Source organism: Cynocephalus volans, chromosome 14, assembly GCF_027409185.1.
Source record: "Cynocephalus volans isolate mCynVol1 chromosome 14, mCynVol1.pri, whole genome shotgun sequence".
Lineage (NCBI taxonomy): Eukaryota > Metazoa > Chordata > Mammalia > Dermoptera > Cynocephalidae > Cynocephalus > Cynocephalus volans.
In genome coordinates this window covers 31,609,983-31,629,140 of record NC_084473.1, presented here as the reverse complement: position 1 = coordinate 31,629,140, position 19,158 = coordinate 31,609,983, and the positions used below count along the sequence as shown (strand labels likewise).

Genomic DNA, 19,158 nt, shown 5'->3' with positions numbered 1-19,158 from the left:
ATTTCTCTAGCAGACGAATGTCCCTAAAAATTCAGGGTGCACATCCCATTGAGAAATGAAGGAAAGAAAGACCCCTGTAAATATTCATCAGGCCACATTAATCATTCATGTGAAACAAATTGGTCCCAAAACCAATCACTAATCTCACTATGTCTTTTCAAATTCTGCTGATGTTCCACAGTGTAATTTCTGTTACGCTAAATGTTTTTCTCTGTACTTACTGATGAGTATGTTTTATTCAACATTATGCAAGCACACAGTCCTACAGAAAGGCTACTTCTATGTTTGACCTTTCCCAGTAGTACTTTTCACCTTTTATCCTCCTAAGAAATTTTATTAATGAGTACCTAGTTCATCAAAGTAGCTGACGTGAAATGTGAAATGCTTTTGCCTCCTATGCATCAATCTCTTGCAAGTATCACACTCTGAGATGTGTGTTTATACAAAGTTAAAAATGATAGAAATTATACAAGTCATTCCAGGAAAAAAACCCTTTTATCGCCCGCTACAACCAGTTCATTGGACAAAAAGTTTGTGTTTCTTGACATATTACCTCAGTTTCCCATTTCACTTTGTATATAAACAGATATAACTTCAATAGGTTGGGTTTCACTGTGAAAAGATATTGTAACGTAAAGTAAACCAGAGTTGGAATATTTAATCAACCTAGACGGTCATAATTTAGACCAGAAAACCTTTAGAAATTTGCCAGTCCACATATATCAATTCTAGGTAAATGTCAAATGAAACTTTATACTTTCTAACTTGTTTTACCTACATGGCTCTTAAAATCTATCCCACTAGACTGCATTCACTTAATCAAGAAATACTTCTAGCTCACTTCTATGGGTCTGGTCCATACAGCCCATATGTGGGGAAACAACGATGAGCCAGGCTGTCCCAACGTCTGCCTTCATGGAGCTTAGAGTCAAGTCAGGGAAAGTCATAAGAGAATCTTACAGGCTTCAGTGAGTGCTAGGAATGAAAAGTACAAAGCTCATGAAAGCAAGGAACAGAGGACCGTAAGTGCAGAGGTGGGTGAGGGAAATGATATTTGAGCCAAGATCTGAAGAGTGAATGGGTGACAACTGGGGGGTAGGAGCTGACTCCTCTCAGAAATTCAACACATCATCCCATGTGGTGATATGCATATAACAGGTGCTCAGTTAATACTTTTGAAAGAATGAATAAAAACACAAAATGACATTTGTTAGGTTCACCAAAACGATAAACATTCCTTCTCTAAAGGCGGTGTTTTGTGTGCCAAACTGAAATGTCAACGTGGTGCGCTCACTGGGCTGCTTAGAAATCAACACTAAGCAGATGCTCACGAGCTATGTGGAGTCAGTGGTTCAACATCTGATATCTCAACAATTAATAGTTAAACAAAATTTACTGAGCACCTACAACAGGCCAAACATTGTACCCAGCCCAGGAAGAGAGAGAGAAAAATTTCAACCACGTGGAGCTGGTAGGCACTACACAAAGGATTAAATTATCCCCAAGAAGGTTGTAAGTGCTATCACAGAATTTGTTGAAGGTGTTCTGGAAGCAGGAGGAGGAGGCCCCAGCTCAGCCTGAGAGTGAGAGATGGAGCAGGGGCGGTGTCTGGGAGGAGAGGACACCTAACTTCAGTCTTCAAGAATGAGTGGATTGAAGCCAGGCTCAGGGAAGGGGAGGTTGGGAGGACATTCCCAGCAGAGGGAGCAAAGGAAGGCCAAATAATTGCACAGTGACATGAGCAACCGCGAGCACTCTAACGTTGCTGGAAGGTAAAAAGGTGAGAACGGAAAGTAGTGAAGCTAAGAAGATAAACAGGGGCTAAATCACATGATCCATTTAGTCAAAATATTAAGTGAATGCCAGACAATTTTTGTCACTTGTCTTTTCGTGGAAAGGAGACTAAAGCAGTACTTGGAACTAGAGATTAGGATAATCTTAGATGTATTATTAAATAACCATGTCTTCTGCGTAATTCTTGAATAATTTATATGTTTTTGACTAGCTGATGCTTATGTTCAAAACTCTACCGCTGCTTTGTAAACAATTTTTGTGATTGGGAATTAACTGAATTTCATAATGAATCCCATAAAAGCAATTAACACTCAAGTGATATTATCATTAAACCTCTGAATAGATTTTGCTTTCCCAGTTTAATCTGGATGGCAAAATAATGCTTTCATTACAAATTTTCAAACTGAAAATTTATTGACTCCTCTTCAAGTACCATCTGAATATAGCTATTTTTCCCTAATGAAGAATTTTTTTTGACCGGTAAGGGGATCGCAACCCTTGGCTCGGTGTCATCCGCACCACGCTCAGCCAGTGAGCGCACCGGCCATCGCTATATAGGATCCGAACCCGCGGCCTCGGAGCTACCAGTGCCACACTCTCCCGAGTGAGCCACGGGGCCAGCCCCCTAATGAAGAATTTTTTAAAAGCCGTGTTATGTGTGAAGTTTTAAATTTTATAAGCTTTCTTCTCTTTCCCAATTAATTGCTCTAATTGCAAATGTGTTTCACAATGAATATGATTTGAAGAAATCACAGCTGATCAGAAATGAACACAAAATATCTTCTCTATGACCACGTGGTAGACCATATTCTAGGATATCGAATGATAGTCAAGATTCCTTCCAGCCCTGTCAATCCCAGAATGGTCTGAAGAAATGTAGTTGTACAATCCAAAGCATCACTTTACGAGTTACATTCCTGGAGACTAAAGCTCTTGCCAACACTTTTCCTTAAACGCACTGCCTAAGGAGGTGCGTTTCGAAGACAGACAAGCTATACCACACACCAGACTCTATTTCCTGTGCAGGAGGGACTACAGAATTCTGCATACTCAGCTAAGAGTTTAAACAGATGTTCGTTTTAAAATATATTTAAATTTAAAGTCATACTTCTATATTTCTTAATGTCCCTAACCATTTCAGAAGCCCTAGGAAATTTCTGTACATCCTCAAATTGAATGACAAAGTCAAATTATGACAAAATTCTACCCAAATTACCTGCTTAAAATCTCCTATTGTTGAAAACTTTGATTTCTTCTCAATCGGGACATGAGAAACATGTTGGGAAAAAAGTCTAAAAACTCACCCACACACCCTTGCCCATCCTGTGGGGCTTGAAAGCCCTGATAACAGAGGCAGCGGAAGGAGCCAGCTGTATTGTCACAAAACCCGTGACTGTCACAAATAGTGTTGTTTACACATTCATCAATATCTGCAAAAAAGACATTTAACATCAGACACAAAACAAACACAGGCTGACATACACCAGCTATAAATGGATAAACAAAGGCATCCAACACACTTTGATTAGTATGAGATGATCATGTTTACACAGAAAGAAGTTTTAAAACATTTTACGTATAAATAAAATGTTTTGATGAAAATGGTTTAACAGCCAACATGTCCGGTTGTATGAGAAAACATTTGCTTTTCCTCAGGAAATGTTTTCAAACTGAAATGACTGCTGCAATTGCACAGTCAGTATTTCCTACATGTTTTCAACTCTTTATTTCCAAGGACAGTCATATTCCTACAGGGGAAATATGCGAAAATATTATCACCTTTTTTGGTGGCAGGAAATGCTAATAATATTTCTGTTTGCAGAGTTGTGGGTGGAAAGAAGCAGAGGTTTACTTGACCTTGTGGGTAACCTTGATCTATTATACATAGCATTTTGGGACGTCAAGGGGGAATCTGGTGAATTCAGCAGGGTAGCTGGCCATTCCTGAGAAAAGATGTCATGTTACCAAGTGATAGCCACTCACGGTTGTAAATGTGAATGCTGCTCCATCTGATTATACAACTTGCAAATTCATTTTGTTTTCTGTAAACTTGATGATAGATACTGACCCTGTGCCTTCTTTTCCATTAATAAAAATGTTCTCATAAAAGTGATGCCTCAATCGTGAAGTTGCACAGCCTTTTAGACACGGTTCTTCTTCCTTTTCCTCACAGGTACTAATTTTCTTCACCCCTTTTTCTTCTCATTCTCCTCATTTACTGCCACATCGCAAATTCCATTTGCCAGATGCTCTACCCTCTCTGCCTCTGAACTTAGCCCCCAAATATAGGTTTCAGGAGAAACAATGAAAAAATGCAATTACAGCCTCCAAAAACAAGGGCACTTCAAAAAGTTCATGGAAAGATTTGTATTACCTTTCAGTTCTATTTTCCTGTGAACTTCCTGAAGTACCCTTGTATATGAGAAGAGTTTACTTTATGTTCAAATAATGAAATCAGATAGCATATGATAAAGAAATAATAAATGATAAGGAAAATGACAAGCTAAACTTCACTTGGCAGAATTTAGCTCAGGGGGAGTTAATATGAATAAAACTGAGTGTTTTCTCTTTAAAACTTTTTAAAGCCAAGTTGAAGAAATTTTCTAGAAGAAAAAGAAAATACTGACAATGATTTTTGGCAGCTATCTCACTTCCCTTCCTAATTTTCCAATACTGACATTATCAAGCATAAGCTCAGAGACTCTCAAGTTCATAATTTAGAACTGTAAAATCAAAGTTTTCTTAATTTTCTCAACTCAAATAACACTGTGTCCCTTCCCCTTTCAATGTTGGGCCCCCCCTCCCAACCCAAGCAGCCTCTTCTGCCCCTGGTTCCACGGGCTCATCCTTCTCCAGCATCTTTAACTATCCCTCCCAGCCTCGTCCCCTCACTGCCTTCAAAAATGTTAAAACTGCTTGAAAAAGCCATCAGGGATCATGTCGTTACCTACAGTGCCTTTCCACTCCCTCTATCACTGAGAAATGTCTCAAAAGAATTGTCTACACTCATTGCCTTGATTTCCTAATATAGCTTATATGTAATACAGAAATAATAGTAGCCCTAGTAATGATAATAATGATGATAATAATGGTATGTTCCTATGATTACTGTGAGGATTAAACAAAATAACATGCACCAAGTGCTCCCAAGACTGCCTGACGTCGGTATAAGAAGAATCCAATACACATCACCTATTATTATTATTGCTGCTGCTGCTGCTCTTCCTCCTCCTTCGTAAGACCTGTGATCTCACTTCCTAAGTCTTTATCCCACTGAAACTCCTCTGAGAAAAGGCACCAATGACTGACTCATTGTTAAATCTGATGCTCATTTCCCAGTCGGTCACCCTTGACCTCTAAGTCTGGTGAACGCCCGCTCCTTGAACTCTCTCTTCCCGTGTCCAGGATTGTTCTTGCTCCACCTGCGCCTCGCCGGCTAGCCCCGGCCCTAGCCCTCGCCTGGAAGTGGGTCTGCCAAGGCTCGGGCTCTCCCTGGGACCCACGGCGTGCCCACACCCTTCTCACACTCTGCCCACTTCAATGACGACGGTCCTTGGGATGGATCCCAAATCTTCCTCTCCAGCCAGGATCCTTTTTCCAAGTGCATTTCTTATTCTTAATCATTTCCATTTGATCTTCTGCCACAATCCCAAATTTATCAAGCCTAAAAGCTGAATTCACTGTCTTCCTACAGAACCGCACTTCCTGACTTAGGGAGAAGTTTCTCTCAGCTCCATCCCTCCTTCGTTGCCTGTCTTATCTCCCTATCTTGAGTCGAAAACTCAAGGACAATATTTCTCATCTTAAAAAAATGAATCTCCCTTGGGGCATCTAACACAAAGACACTCAATAACTCTGTTCTGATTGATTTTCGATGTCAGCACAAGGCTGGGATTACAACTTATTTACTGATTACAATCGGGAGGAGGAACTGCATCGTGTCACCAAATCACTTCACACAGGCCACTGCTAATTTTTGACTTCTTGAAATGGGCATTTGTCAAAGAGATTATGTTATTCACTGAACCACAGGATTTAAGGGCTGGAAAGAAACTCCGAAATGCTTCCATTACCACTTATCTACTGGAAAGAAACTCAGCAATGCCTCAATCACCACTTATCTACTGATGATTTCCCAGTCCCTCTCCAGGCCTGACCCCTGTCCTTCAGAGCCGCTTCTCTCATACCTATTAGACAAGTTCACAATAAACGATCTTATTATCACTCCCCTCCTCACCTCACCTCCATCTCTCCCACATTCCCCTCATCAGCAAACCCAACCCATCACCCACGCCAGCCAGAAATCTTAACGTCACCCTCCCCTTCGCCTCCTACCCCCAGTCCGTCCTTCCCTGTCGTTCCCTCATCTGTCTTTCCTGATATTCCTTATACTCCTAATTGGTTTCCCTATCTCCAGTCCTGCCTCCCTCCTCTAATTCATTCTTCACCTAACTGCTGCCAATATGCTCTTTCCAAAATGCAAACCCATCCGTGCCATTTGCTTGTTCAGAACATCCAAAATCTCTTCTTGGCTACAGGAGAACCACTACCCTCCTTAGCAGAGTATGCAGTGCTCTTCGTCATTTGGCTGCTGGCGACACACATCTGGCCAGTGCTGACAACCTCCTTCCCAATTTGCACTCTAGCCCTATCACTGTCCTTTGAAAATCTATGGTCTTTCATTTCTCACTAACTTGGTGCACGCTCCTTTCTCTACTGGAATCCCCACCCCTTCACCCCCACTTTGCTCAGAAACTACTCCTGGCCCTTTAGGATTGAGCCCAAGGGACACCTCCTCTACAACGCCTTGCCTAGGCACTTCAGGAGCAGACTTCAGGGCCCCTTCTCTCTGCTGCCGGAGCATTTTGTGCTATTGCTACACTTATCAGGGCCACTTTCTGGGGTAAGGAATCCTCAACTAAACCTCACCAGCAACTTATTTTCCTACTAAAATAGGAGGAGGGATAGCAACAGATGAGGAAGGGAAGACAAGTACTAGAAATCTGGTGGCTTTTCAGTCCAGATTCTTAAAGTAAAATCTCTTGCTTTCCCTTTTATGAATTCTACCCAATTTTAGCAGATGACGATTTCTTATTACAATTCTCTAGCACAGGAACCGAATAATTGACCTGAAGGTGAACAAGCCCCAAGTCAGTTATGAATTACTGGGCGTCTTGCACTCTCAGCCTTATTGTAACAGTGATTAACTGAGAAAGTTTAGATGAGCAATATTTTGGATTTGAATGAATAGGAAAAAATAATGCGGAGTGCCTGCTGGAGACTTGCTCTTCAACAACTAATATTTTATAAAAATGATATCATGTAACTCTCAGCAGTTTCATGTTTTCAACAATGAGGTGAGGTAATAGCTTAATAAGAGGACAACATTTGTTTCACTTCTCTAAAGACCTATATATATATAAAAGATTCAATTAATTTTCTTTAATGATATGAGCTCTCTGAGATATTTTTCCATTGTTAGTTCTGTCTATAAATAGAATAAGAACCCCTACAATCAAAATTCTATAAAAATAAAGCTAAATGTTAGAAAATTCATTATGTTAGAATGAAAGCCTTACCAAGACTAAATGAACAAGTGAAAGCCATCCTGATTCCTGAAGTTAAATTCTGAAGATGAAACAAAATTTTGAATCATCTAAATATCATGTTTTTTTCTCCCCTTGATGAAGGGCAATTCTGCTAAAACTGCCAAAGCAATTTTGCTCAGCGATCTGTAAGAGCCATGCATGATACTATCACTAGTAACACTATCGAATGGATTAGTGTTCACAGAGTGATTGTCTAGCAATCTCTCAGCTGTCAATCCAGATAAATTAGTATTGTTATACGAATTGCTGATTTCTCATACAAGTGTTGGCTATTTATATTTTACTGAACAAGGTAGATATAAATATTGATGTTTCAATGGAGATGAAGTCATGAAAGAACTATACAGATCAGGGATAGTAGATCATTGATGTGAATTCCTCAATCACAAATTACGTAAATGTCAGAAAGAGAAATCAAACACAGTTCTGGGTGTATTGGAACTACCAGTGGCTCATTTTCATGTTGTCAGTGACTGACGGGCCCACACTTTTGAGAGTTTTGACTATTGACTTATCTGGTAGAACAATTCTCCTTGTCCACAGGCTTTTTCCTTAATACATTTTTTCAATGAACCAAAAGTATTTCAAAACCTACCGATTGTTATCAGGGATTCTACACATAAGAGCAGAACCCTAACTAGGTACTCCCAATTTTTCAAATAAAGTTGTAAGGCCAGACATGTGGTATCCACCCTCTCACTTAGGTCAAGTGAATTATGAAATAAGAAACAAACATGGAAAGAAGGCATGGTTTTCTAAAATGGCTGGGGTCAGGCAAACCTTATTTACTGACCAAGAAACTAAAACTGTGTTCAAAGACCTCAGCAATGAAATTCATAACAAACCTCAATGGTTCCATTAGGTTTCCTGCATTACATACAGAAAAGACTATGTACACGTGCATATACTCAGAAAACTATGTGTGTATGTGGGAAAAGGGTGTTTGTGTCTATTTTACTAGAATAACTTGGTTTTCTTTTTTCAGATACCTTTTTAATTTTTTTGTTTGTTCTGAATTAAGAAAAAAGTGCTTCTTTCTCTCAGTTTCTTAATTTGTTTTGTTGATTTCCTTCTTCCTTATTCTGAGCAAGATACGTCTACCTATCAGGCTCACTAATGAGCCTTTCTTCTCTGCCAGGACACCCTAGAGAGGTAGATGGTGGGAACGGGACTGCCATTTCTGGTAATGGGTCACCCACAGGAAAATCTCTCCAGCTACTGCATAGTTGGAAAAAAATGACCTTCCTGTCATCAGAACATTTTTAGATGAGTCATATGGTCCATTTCGACTTGAAGGGAACTTGAACATTATCCAGTTTGACCTCTTCACTTTAAGAACCAGAAAACTGAGGCCTAGAAGGGGAAGTGACCTGCCTCAAGGTTACACAATCAGTTAGTGGCAGAGCTGGCAGAGGAACAGAGTCTAGTCAAGAAACAGTCTACTGAATTTAATCTTGCGGCTCTTATCCATCACGCCCTCTTACCTCCCATATAGTGGAGATGGTTATAAAAGGCCCTGAGGGTAAACAGAACTGACCAAATTGTGAGCCCAACAAGCACACTGGAGTTTGTTCACAAAGATGGAAGCCAGAACTTCCTACAGCTCCTTGATTCATCACATATTGACCTGCAGTTTAGTCAAGAACTTCCTCTTGTCTGTAAACAAGACCTCGACGTCTTTGTCCTTAAAACAAAGAGTATCATCATATTTAAAATCTAAGGACCAGAGGCACCACAGGCCCTAAAGAGGATGTTTTTCAAGAGGATGTTCTGAAGAAAGCACATCAGGCACCAACAGTGGGCGAGCCTTGGGAGGTCTCAGGACCATATCTAACATCGGTGCTCTTGACCTCTTCACAAAAAGGAAATGACCCACCATTTCAGCCCAGAGCTTCCTGACAAACTGGAATTGGTTAAATATTTGGTGCCAGAATCTTAGGAAAAACAGATCCAAAGAAAAGGGGCTTGTACTGGAAGGGATGGAGGGTTCCTCCTTCAGGGGAAATACAGCCCTCACACTTTTTACTGAAAGGAACGGAAGCTGACCAGGAGACAGTAAAGCCCAGCCAAGAAGTGGGATTGAAGGACGTTAAACCATCTGAATAGATGCCCAAAGGAATTTTACAATGGCATGGCTGCTGGCCCAACAGAGATTAAGGTCTCCCTCACAGCACAAGAGGGAAGCCAGCATTAAACAGAAGATGAGCACAAGGCCTAAAGAAAAAAAAGAAGGTTTAGCCAATAGGAAATTAAAAACTGGCTTTGGAGACAGTCCAGAGAATACAATAGGATATGGAAAGAACCTTTTAAAAAGGTCCACTGAGGTCTGGCAACCTCGACAAGGCTGGAGAATATGGGCCTTATGTGTTACGGAAAATAACTTTGTTCTGGGAAATGGGGATGGGCCAGAACACAGCAAAAGACGATGTCCTTTGCAGAGTCTGACTGCCATGCTGTCGCCTGACAGAGAAGGGCAGGAAAAACCGTGGGGACCCTGATGGTCACAAGTCTGTCTTGAAAGCCAGCCACCTAAGATAAGTAACAAGAAATGACAGACGTGGCAGGTTATTTCAAATCCAACTTTCTAGCACATAAACTCAAGAAAACAAGACTATGAGAGATCATTTTTTCCAGCTTTGAGACTCACTACTTTAAAAGAGATTTTTACTTATTCTTTAAAAGTTTACTTATTCTTTAAAAGTCACCCAGAGCAGCCTTCCATTTGATTTCTGTATGCAGCTATAAGACCCAGAAAAATTAAACCAAAACTTTGCTCCATTCTATCAACCGTTATGTAGAGAACATATATTTACCATCCACAGTTAAAGACATCCTATTGAAAACCGCCCTAAAATCACAAATATCATACTAGTTATCTTATCCAAAAATGTGGGAGTCATCCTTGATTACCCCACATCCAATCACCAGGCCCTTCTGATTTCCTCTCCTGGTTACATCTCCAATCTCTCCCCTCCTCTCCAGCCTTACTCAGGGCCTCACTATCTCTCACTCGAATTCCTGCAATGGGCTCCTAACTGGGTTTTGTGCTTTCAGCCACTCATTGTGGCCCCAAATTCATCCCCATAACGTCAGAATAATTTCCCTACTGAAATAGTCCAATCGAGTAATTCTCTGCTTAACCTCCTCAGTTTTTCTCCATGGGTAATAGTGTAAAGGCCCTTACCACATGCCTCCGAGCTCATCCACGCTTGGGTTCTTGAGTTATTTGCTTTTCCACCTGGCCTCTGCCCCAGCATGTTCTACTTTCTCCTTCCTTCCCTCACTGTTGGATCAGTCCATCAGGATCAAACATTTCCTGCTATCTCCCATCTTAAAAATATCAAAGGGCTCTTTGCACCCTAATCCCTTCAGTGAGAACCATATTCCTCACCCATGCCCTTTTAACAGCTAAGGTTGTTGACGTATCTGCACATGCTATGTCCATTCCATCAGTTCTCATTCACTCTTAGGTAGCTCCTGTGTACAAGACTCCACTGAAAGGGCTCTTGATAAAGTCACCAAAGGCTTCTTCTTCATTGTCATCTGAATAGAACTCAGAAGTATTCAATGCAACTGATCACTCTCTGCTTTCCCTTGGATTCCACGGTCTTATATGCTCCCAGGCTTCCTCGTAATCCTTGGGTCACTCCTACTGTCTTTCTCTTTTACTTGACCCCTAAATATTGACGTTTCTCAGGCTTAGTCCTAAGCCTCTTTTCTTCTCATTCTGTGATCTCTCTTGGTGGCCTCATCCATTCTAATGGTTTCAAATACCATGTATATCTGATTACTCCAGTTTATATCTCCAGCCTGTATTTCTCTTCTCAACACTAGACCTAACCTAGCCTGATGCAACTGCTACCTGACACACTCACATGGATATTTCCTAGGCAACTCTAATATGCCCAAATCATGCTCTTGATCTTTTAAAATAAAAAAATTGCTTCATTTTTCACCATGTCAGCAAACAGTGCCACCAAATGCCTACTTGTGAAAGCCGGAACCCATGACCTATCCTCAACACTCCTTCTCCTTCTTGCCCTATATCCAATCCAACACTATGTTCTCATCTAATACCAGGTTCTATCTCCAAAACATTTCTTGAGTCATTCATTTCTCTCCATCACGCTGCCACTACTCTGGCTGAACTACTGTAATATCCGAGAAGACATCCTGACTTCTCTGTTGCCCATCTAATTGCACTTCCAAACAGCATGCCAGATGACATATACTTTAAAAATATAAATTAAATGATTGAATTAAATCAAATCTAAGACTCCACCCATTGAAAGGAACACAATTTTTTTTAAAAAACTCTGAAAATTAAACTATTTTGCACTGCTTTTTAAAAACACCTCAACTGTAAGAAGCATCCCAATATTAAAGTGTGAAAAAAATATGCATCTTAGAAATGATGAAACATAACTGTTCTGCTTATAATATATTGGTCTGTTTCAGTTGCACTTAGAATGACACCCAAAGTCTTTACATTTCCTATGAGGCGTTACATATTCTGTTCCTGTCTCCTCAGCACCATCCTGTACCAAGCCTCCTTCTCTCTAAGCACCTCCTCTCTAAGTCATCCCCTCTCCATTCTTCCATTGGGTAACCCACTCTTCAGAACTCTGTTCAAATGCCATTTCGTTAAAGAGATCCTTCAGTTGCCACAAAGCTTTCCTTCCTCCTTCCTCTCACTGACCTCATTCTTTCCTTCACAGCAGTTGTAAGTTTGTGGTCATATGTTTTTTGGAAAGCTTATTTACCACTTGTCCTCTGCATATATAGTTCCTAGAAGGCAGAATCATGTCTGTTTCACTGATCACTATATGTCCACATTCTGGAATAAGGGCTGGCACATAACAGGTGTACGATGAATATTTAATTAACACAAGCATGTCTTCCATTATCCAGCCTTTGTCTACCTCTTCAGCTATATCTTATATATCACATTTTCCCCCCTCACATGTTCAACTGAAACTAATTTACTTATGGTGTCCCAGCCCTATGTAATATTTCATGTCTCCACATCTTTGCTTATGGCATTTATTCTGCCAGGAGCACACAACCTCTTGCAGCTACCATGTCACACTTTTCATCTGGATAACTTCTGCCTGCCCTCCAAGCTTTCTAAGGCTCAGCTACAGCCTTCTAGAAGCTTTTTTGTCCCCACCTTGTGCTGAAAATGTGTCTACTCACACAGCCTCTTCCTGCCCCTCACTAAACATTTATGATGACCCTAAAAAAACAGAACATCACATTATCATCAAAATCCAAGGCTGAGTACTCATGGCCACAGCACAGGAGAAAGAATCACTACCGCAACAGGGTTGGGTTGGAAAAACAATTGGTGACCTAGCCGTTTTCCATCTCATCCAAAAGCAAAGGTCAAATTAAAGCTGCACTGGAGGTACTTTAAAAAGAAGGATTTGCAACATAGGAACTTGTGTTCGAAATTATTAAAGGCAGACTTGAAGAGACCTTCTAGAATGAAGGTAAAAGAACAAAATAATGGGCAAGAAAATGTCCAATTTTATCTCAGATGTATGAAAAAGTTAAATACAAAAATAACACTATAAATATAAAATACTATATGAAATACAGATAAATATACAATTGATCACAAAAGAATAGGAAAAATCACAAAAAGTAATGAAAAATAAAAGCACCATAAAATTAAGGGTAAATTAATAATGGGGGAAATATTTGTAAAATGCTGTAAATGGTTATTATCCATAATATACATAAATCAATTAGAAAACATTAAAACTCTACCTCAGACAAAAAAATATTTTGCAGAGCAAAAGTAGACAGACATAAAAGTAATTAACCTCCTTAACAATAAATGCAAATTAACCCAAGATATTACTTTCTCCTTATTCAATTAACAGAAAGAATATGAACATGTGTTTCTTTGTGGAGATGGTGCAAGGTGCTAGGAGGTCTCATTCATTGCTGATGGAAGCAGAAACTGTTAGAACCTTTCTGGAAAACAAAGAGGCCACCCATCAAGGTGCTGATCTTGTAATTAAACCTCTTAGAATTTAATCCTGGTGAAAATAAATGTTTACATGCAATCAATTCATAAAGCATTAAACAGCAGCAACAACAAAGCAAACACCCTGCATGTCCACAAACAGGAACATATGTTTAAAAATTTATGATACAATTATGTGATGGAATCAGGTGGTCATTAAAAGATTTATTTTCAAAGGGTTTTAAATGACGTCAGAAAATATAAATAATATATTACTAAGTGAAAAAGTAAAGATAAAAATTATATGGTCTTATTTTATTACAAAATTTAAGTACTGAAAGCTGTAAAAAAGAAATACGTCCAATATTAGCAGTAATTATCACTGGTTGGTAGTTAAATGGCTAATTTTTTTCCTTTATATTTCTCAACATTTTCTAAATTTTCTACAATTAATATGTGTTACTCTGAAAATCAGAAAAATTACATACTTGCAATCAATTATTTGAAGATACTGAAAGTAACATTTTTATTATTTTACTTGAGTATATAAAGACATACTCCACCCTAATAGGAATAAACACTTGAATGAAATAAAACTCTATCAACAAAAACAGAATGAATATTTATAAATATTTTTAAATATATTGAAAGCTTACATTATTTCGCTATTTCTTCCTATCAACAATTAATAAAACACATGTTTTATTTTAAAATAAGGTGTTTTTTGGAATGATAAAAATTACATAAGAGAAAATTTTATTGATAATTATTACTAATTAATATATACACATATTTAAGTTAGGAGACCATAGAAATTCTCAACAATTGCAATTACAAATAAACAAGTAAACAAAAAACCTCAAAACAAAACAAATAACACCCTTTAAAATTCTCTTTAGCCTAGCCAAATTTTCTTGCATACAAGGCTATATTTGTTTAGTTTATAAAATTCCAGAGACTGCTCAAAAGTAAAATCTTTTGAACATTAATTCAAAGATTCTGTTGAATAAAAAATAAAAACACTTTGGACCAATCCTTTTCTCAAATAAAAATGGTAAATTGCCAATGGTAAATATTTTCTATCTTAAGATGGATTTTTCTACTGTATACAGATAATTATAGTACGCAATTTCACTTTTTATTATGTGAAAGTAGATCTTGAGTGAATATGCTTCCCATTCCAAACTTAACTTCTAGCACATTTTATCTCCTTTCATACACTGTGCGGTTAAAAATCATAGGGAAACAAAGGAGGAGGGGGTGGTATAATAAAAAATTACTCCAAAAGAAGGTTTAAAAAAAAGAAAGGAAAAGGAACAACAAACTGATGAGACAAACAGAAATCAAAGAGTAAAGTATAGATTTCAACCACCCAAGTACCAGCAATTATATTAAATATATATGGACTAACTACTTCAATTAAAAGACAGAGACTGGGGCTGGCCAGTTAGCTCAGTTGGTTAGAGGGCAGCCTTAGTCCAAGGTCATGGGTTCTGATCCCTGTACTGGCCAGCTGCCAAAAAAGAGACAAAGATTGTCAGTCTGGATTAGAAGAAAACTAACTATATGCTGCTTACAATAGAAAGACCTTTCAATATAAGAACATAGAAAAGTGGGAAAAGAAAAGCTTGTGCAGCTATACTAAGAAAAGACAAAGTAGACTTAAAAAAGAACATTTCAAAGGGATAAAAAGGTCAATCCACCAGGAAGATACAAAAATTCTATATTTACTTCTACTGTCAGAAAATATATAAAATAAAACGCAGCAAGCTGACATAGGAAACAGACAAATCTCCATAATAATAATGTGAGATTATAAAATATCCCTCTCAGTAACTTATGAGTATATAAACAGACAACAACAAAAAAATCAGTAGGTATATAGATGATCTGAATAACACAACTCGCAAACTAGCTCTAATTGATATATATAGGTCCAATTACACAATATATATTGTTTTCAAGTACAGAAGGAATATTTACTAAAAAGGATGATATTCTCAGCCATAATAAATTCCAAAGATTGAAGTCATTTAGAGTATGTTCTGTGACCACAGAGGTAAAAATCAATAACAAAAAGCTAACTAGAAAACCCCCAAATGTCTGAATATTAAGCAAAACGCTTCTAAATAATTCACTGGTCAAAGAGAAAAAAATGGACTTTAAAAAATTTTTTATTTGAATAAGAAAATACAACATTTCAAACACCTTGTGGATACAGATAAAACCATTCTAAGAATTTATGTATAGTCATAAATACATACAATAAAAAAGGAGGTTGAAAATCTAATGATTTAAGAATCTGTTTTAAGAAGTCAGAAATAAAGCAAATTAAACTCAAAGAAGGTAGATAGAAAAAACTAATATAAAAGCAGAAATAAAAGAGACAGAGAAAAAAAGAAAAACCAAGAAAAGTTATTTCTTTGCAAAGACTAATATCCCTAGGAAGCTGGTCAAGAGCAAAACAGAGAAGGCACAAGTTACTAAAATAAAAAATAAAAGACATCTCTACACATTCTACAGAGGAGATTAGAGGATATTAGGAAAAACTTTGTGCCAATGAATTAGAAATTTTACCTAAATGAATAAATTTCTTGAAAAACAAAACTTCCAAAACTGACACGAAAAGTCAAAAGTCCCAATATTATATTATCTATTAAATATATCTTAACTGTAATTTACAAACCTTCATAACACATACACACAAAAAACCAAAACAAAAATAAAAATTCCAGGAACAAATGACCTCACTGGTGAATTCAAGGAATTCAATGATGTAACACCAATCTTAGAAAAACTTTTTCAGAAAACAGAAAGAGAGGGCACTTCCAAACTCAGTTTATGAGATGACAGCAACCTGACTCCAACTTCATAAGATATTAAAAGGAAAAATAATTAAAGGCTAACCTCTCTTATGAACACAGATGCAAATATTTTAAACAAAATATTAGCAATTTGACCCCAGCAATAGATAAGAAGGACACTATATCATGACCATTGGGTTTATTATAACAATGCAAGAGTATTTTCACTAAAAAAAAAATTAATATGTCTGGAATATGTATGTGATGGAGGCACCAGAACTACCATCTCGCACCATGATATAGGAACCATGTGTCAAGAATAGCAGAGCAACAAGGTCTGGATGCCAGTATTGTAGACCTGCACTATCAGCCCTAGATTACTTATGCTTAGACTGCTAAATAGACAGAAATAAACTCTCACCTTGTTTAAAAATCCAGTCAGTGTAATTCACCACATGAACAAAACAAAGGCAAAAATAATATTATTATTTCAACAGATATAGAAAAGACATCTATTAAAATTCAAAACCATTCATAATAAAGACCCTTAGCAAAGGAGAAATAGAAAGTAACTTCTGCATCTGATAAAGAGTATCTACTTTTAAAAGAAACTTATGGCAAACATCATACTTAAACAAATATCAAGTGCTTTCCCTGCTGGGATGAGGAATGAGATAAGAAAGCTAGCTGTCACCACTTCTGCTCAACATTATAGTAGAGACCCTAGACAGGGTAATAAGATGAGAAAAGGAAATAAAAAGTATAATTATCAGAAAAGAAGAAATAAAATTAGCACTACTTGTACAACATAATTGTATATGTAGAAAATCCAAAAGAATCCGCAGAAAAACTAATTAACAAGTGAATTTATTAGCAAGGTCATAGATACAAGGTCAATGTACAAATATCAAACTGAGCTCCATACACTAGGAACAAACAATTATAAGGGTAAAAAAACTTTAAATAGCATTCACAACAACATAAAAATACTGAATCCTGAGGAAATATGTCTAAAAAATGTTGTGCAATATTTTACACAACCTCTGCAACAAAACACCAAGACAAAAGAAACACTAAGTAGAGGAATATGTTGTATGGATTGGAAGACTCAATACTGTAAAATGTTAAATCTCCTCAAACTGATTCAGTGAAATTCCAATCACAATTCCAGAGTTTTTTGGTTTTTATTTTTTTTGTGAAAATTGATAATCTGATTATAAGACATACAGAAATGCAAAGGGCCAAGAATAGCTGTGACAATCTCAAGAACAAAACTGAGAAGTTTAGAATTTACAGCACCATATATTAAAAATCATTACAAAGCTAATGTAATTAAGATAATGTGCTATTGTTGTAAGGATAGGTAATAAACCTATAGAATGGAATAAATAATCCAGAAATAGACCCAAATATATTTTGACCACATGGTTCATGACAAAGTTGCAGATCACTGGGAAAAGGAAACTCTTCAATAGATGGCAATGATTCAATTTGACATCCATTTAGGAAAAAAGAAAATCTTGACCTCTTGTATTTCACAACATACTCAAATTAATTTTAGTGGGATTACACATCGAATGTAAAATGTAAAACAATGAAGCTTTCAGAAGACAACATAAAAGAGTATCTTAATGACTTTAGGGTTTGCAAAGATTTTAGACACAAAAAGTACTGTTCTCAAATGTAATAATTAAAACATTGGACTTCATTAAGAATTTGGGTTCATCTGAAGTTACCACTAAGACAGCTATTGTTCTGAGTACTTCATTTTGAAGAGGTTTGTTGTGCAGAATGAGATAACTGAAACAATACCCAAAGAGCAAATAAGGGTATTTAAAGTTGTTAAACATCAGTCCTCACCAGTGAAGTGCAGACTAACACCATAATGAGATACCTTTACTCAGCATGGCTAAACTTTTAAACAAATGACAGTACCAATTATTGACAAGGATGTGGATCTGGAACTCTCACTCATTGCTGATTGCAGTGTAAACTGGTACTCTGAAAAACTAGCTTTATCTACAAAAAGTGAAAATACATATATTTTATGGCCCAGCAACTATACTTCTGGGTGACATCCAACAGAAATTAGTGATTATGTCCACTAAAAGACATGTTCAAGAATATTCACAGGAGCTTTGTTCGCAAAACCCCAAACTGGAAGCAACCCAAATGACCATCAACAGTAGAATGGATACGTAATTGTAATATGTTCATACAATGAAAAACTACACAGCAATGAAAATAAATGAACTGCTACACATAACAAGACAGATGAAGCTTACAAATATAATGTTGAATGAAAGAAGTCAGACACAAAGCAGTACATATTATATGATTTCATTTACATAAGGTTCGAAAACAGGCAAAACAAATCCACAGTGATGAAGTCAGAATATGGTTACTAGTGTGTAATGGGTATTGAGGAGGGGAGGGTAATAATCATGAGGAAGTTTGAGGGAGGGTTCGGGTGGCTGGTCACTTTGTAAAAGCTTATCAAGCTGTACCCTTATGATTTACACACTTGGTTAATCTATACTGCTACGTTTCCTAGTTAAAGACAATCTTACCATTCCAAAAGCTCATTTTGTTTCTCTATTTCCCATGGGTAAGTGGTATTATAGCATATGTATTAGAATAAATTTTAAGGGACCTCAGAAGTAATCCTGAACCACTTCCTATCTGCCATTGCAATACTCTGAACCTTATTTTTCTCCAACTGCAAAATGAAGTTATGCTATTTTTCTGTTTGCTTTTTAAATAGGAATACAAACAAAAATAAGAGAACATATCCAATTCAATACATCTTTCCTTAAAAATTTACATTTCTACATGACCCACTCAGTCTGGTAGAAGGTGATGGAAAATTATTATGGAATGCTGTTTTGTTTTTGGCTTTCTGTTTTTTATCATTTTCTTAGACTATAACGGCATTGTTATATATTCAGAGCAGACTGAAATCCTAATATTCTAGGAT

General features: G+C 37.2%; 1 protein-coding gene across 6 annotated transcripts in view; it reads right to left on the bottom strand.

Annotated features, from left to right (window-relative positions):
• The window catches only part of LTBP1 (latent transforming growth factor beta binding protein 1), a 222,444-nt gene that overhangs the window by 42,797 nt on the left and 160,489 nt on the right, over window positions 1–19,158 (bottom strand). For 4 of the 6 annotated variants that reach the window (XM_063078353.1, XM_063078349.1, XM_063078351.1 and 1 more), the window contains one exon: window positions 3,099–3,224. The exons of the other annotated variants lie outside the window; for them this stretch is intronic. In XM_063078353.1, coding sequence (XP_062934423.1) covers window positions 3,099–3,224 — 126 coding nt within the window. The remainder of the gene's footprint in view (window positions 1–3,098; window positions 3,225–19,158) is intronic. 6 annotated transcript variants of the gene reach the window in all.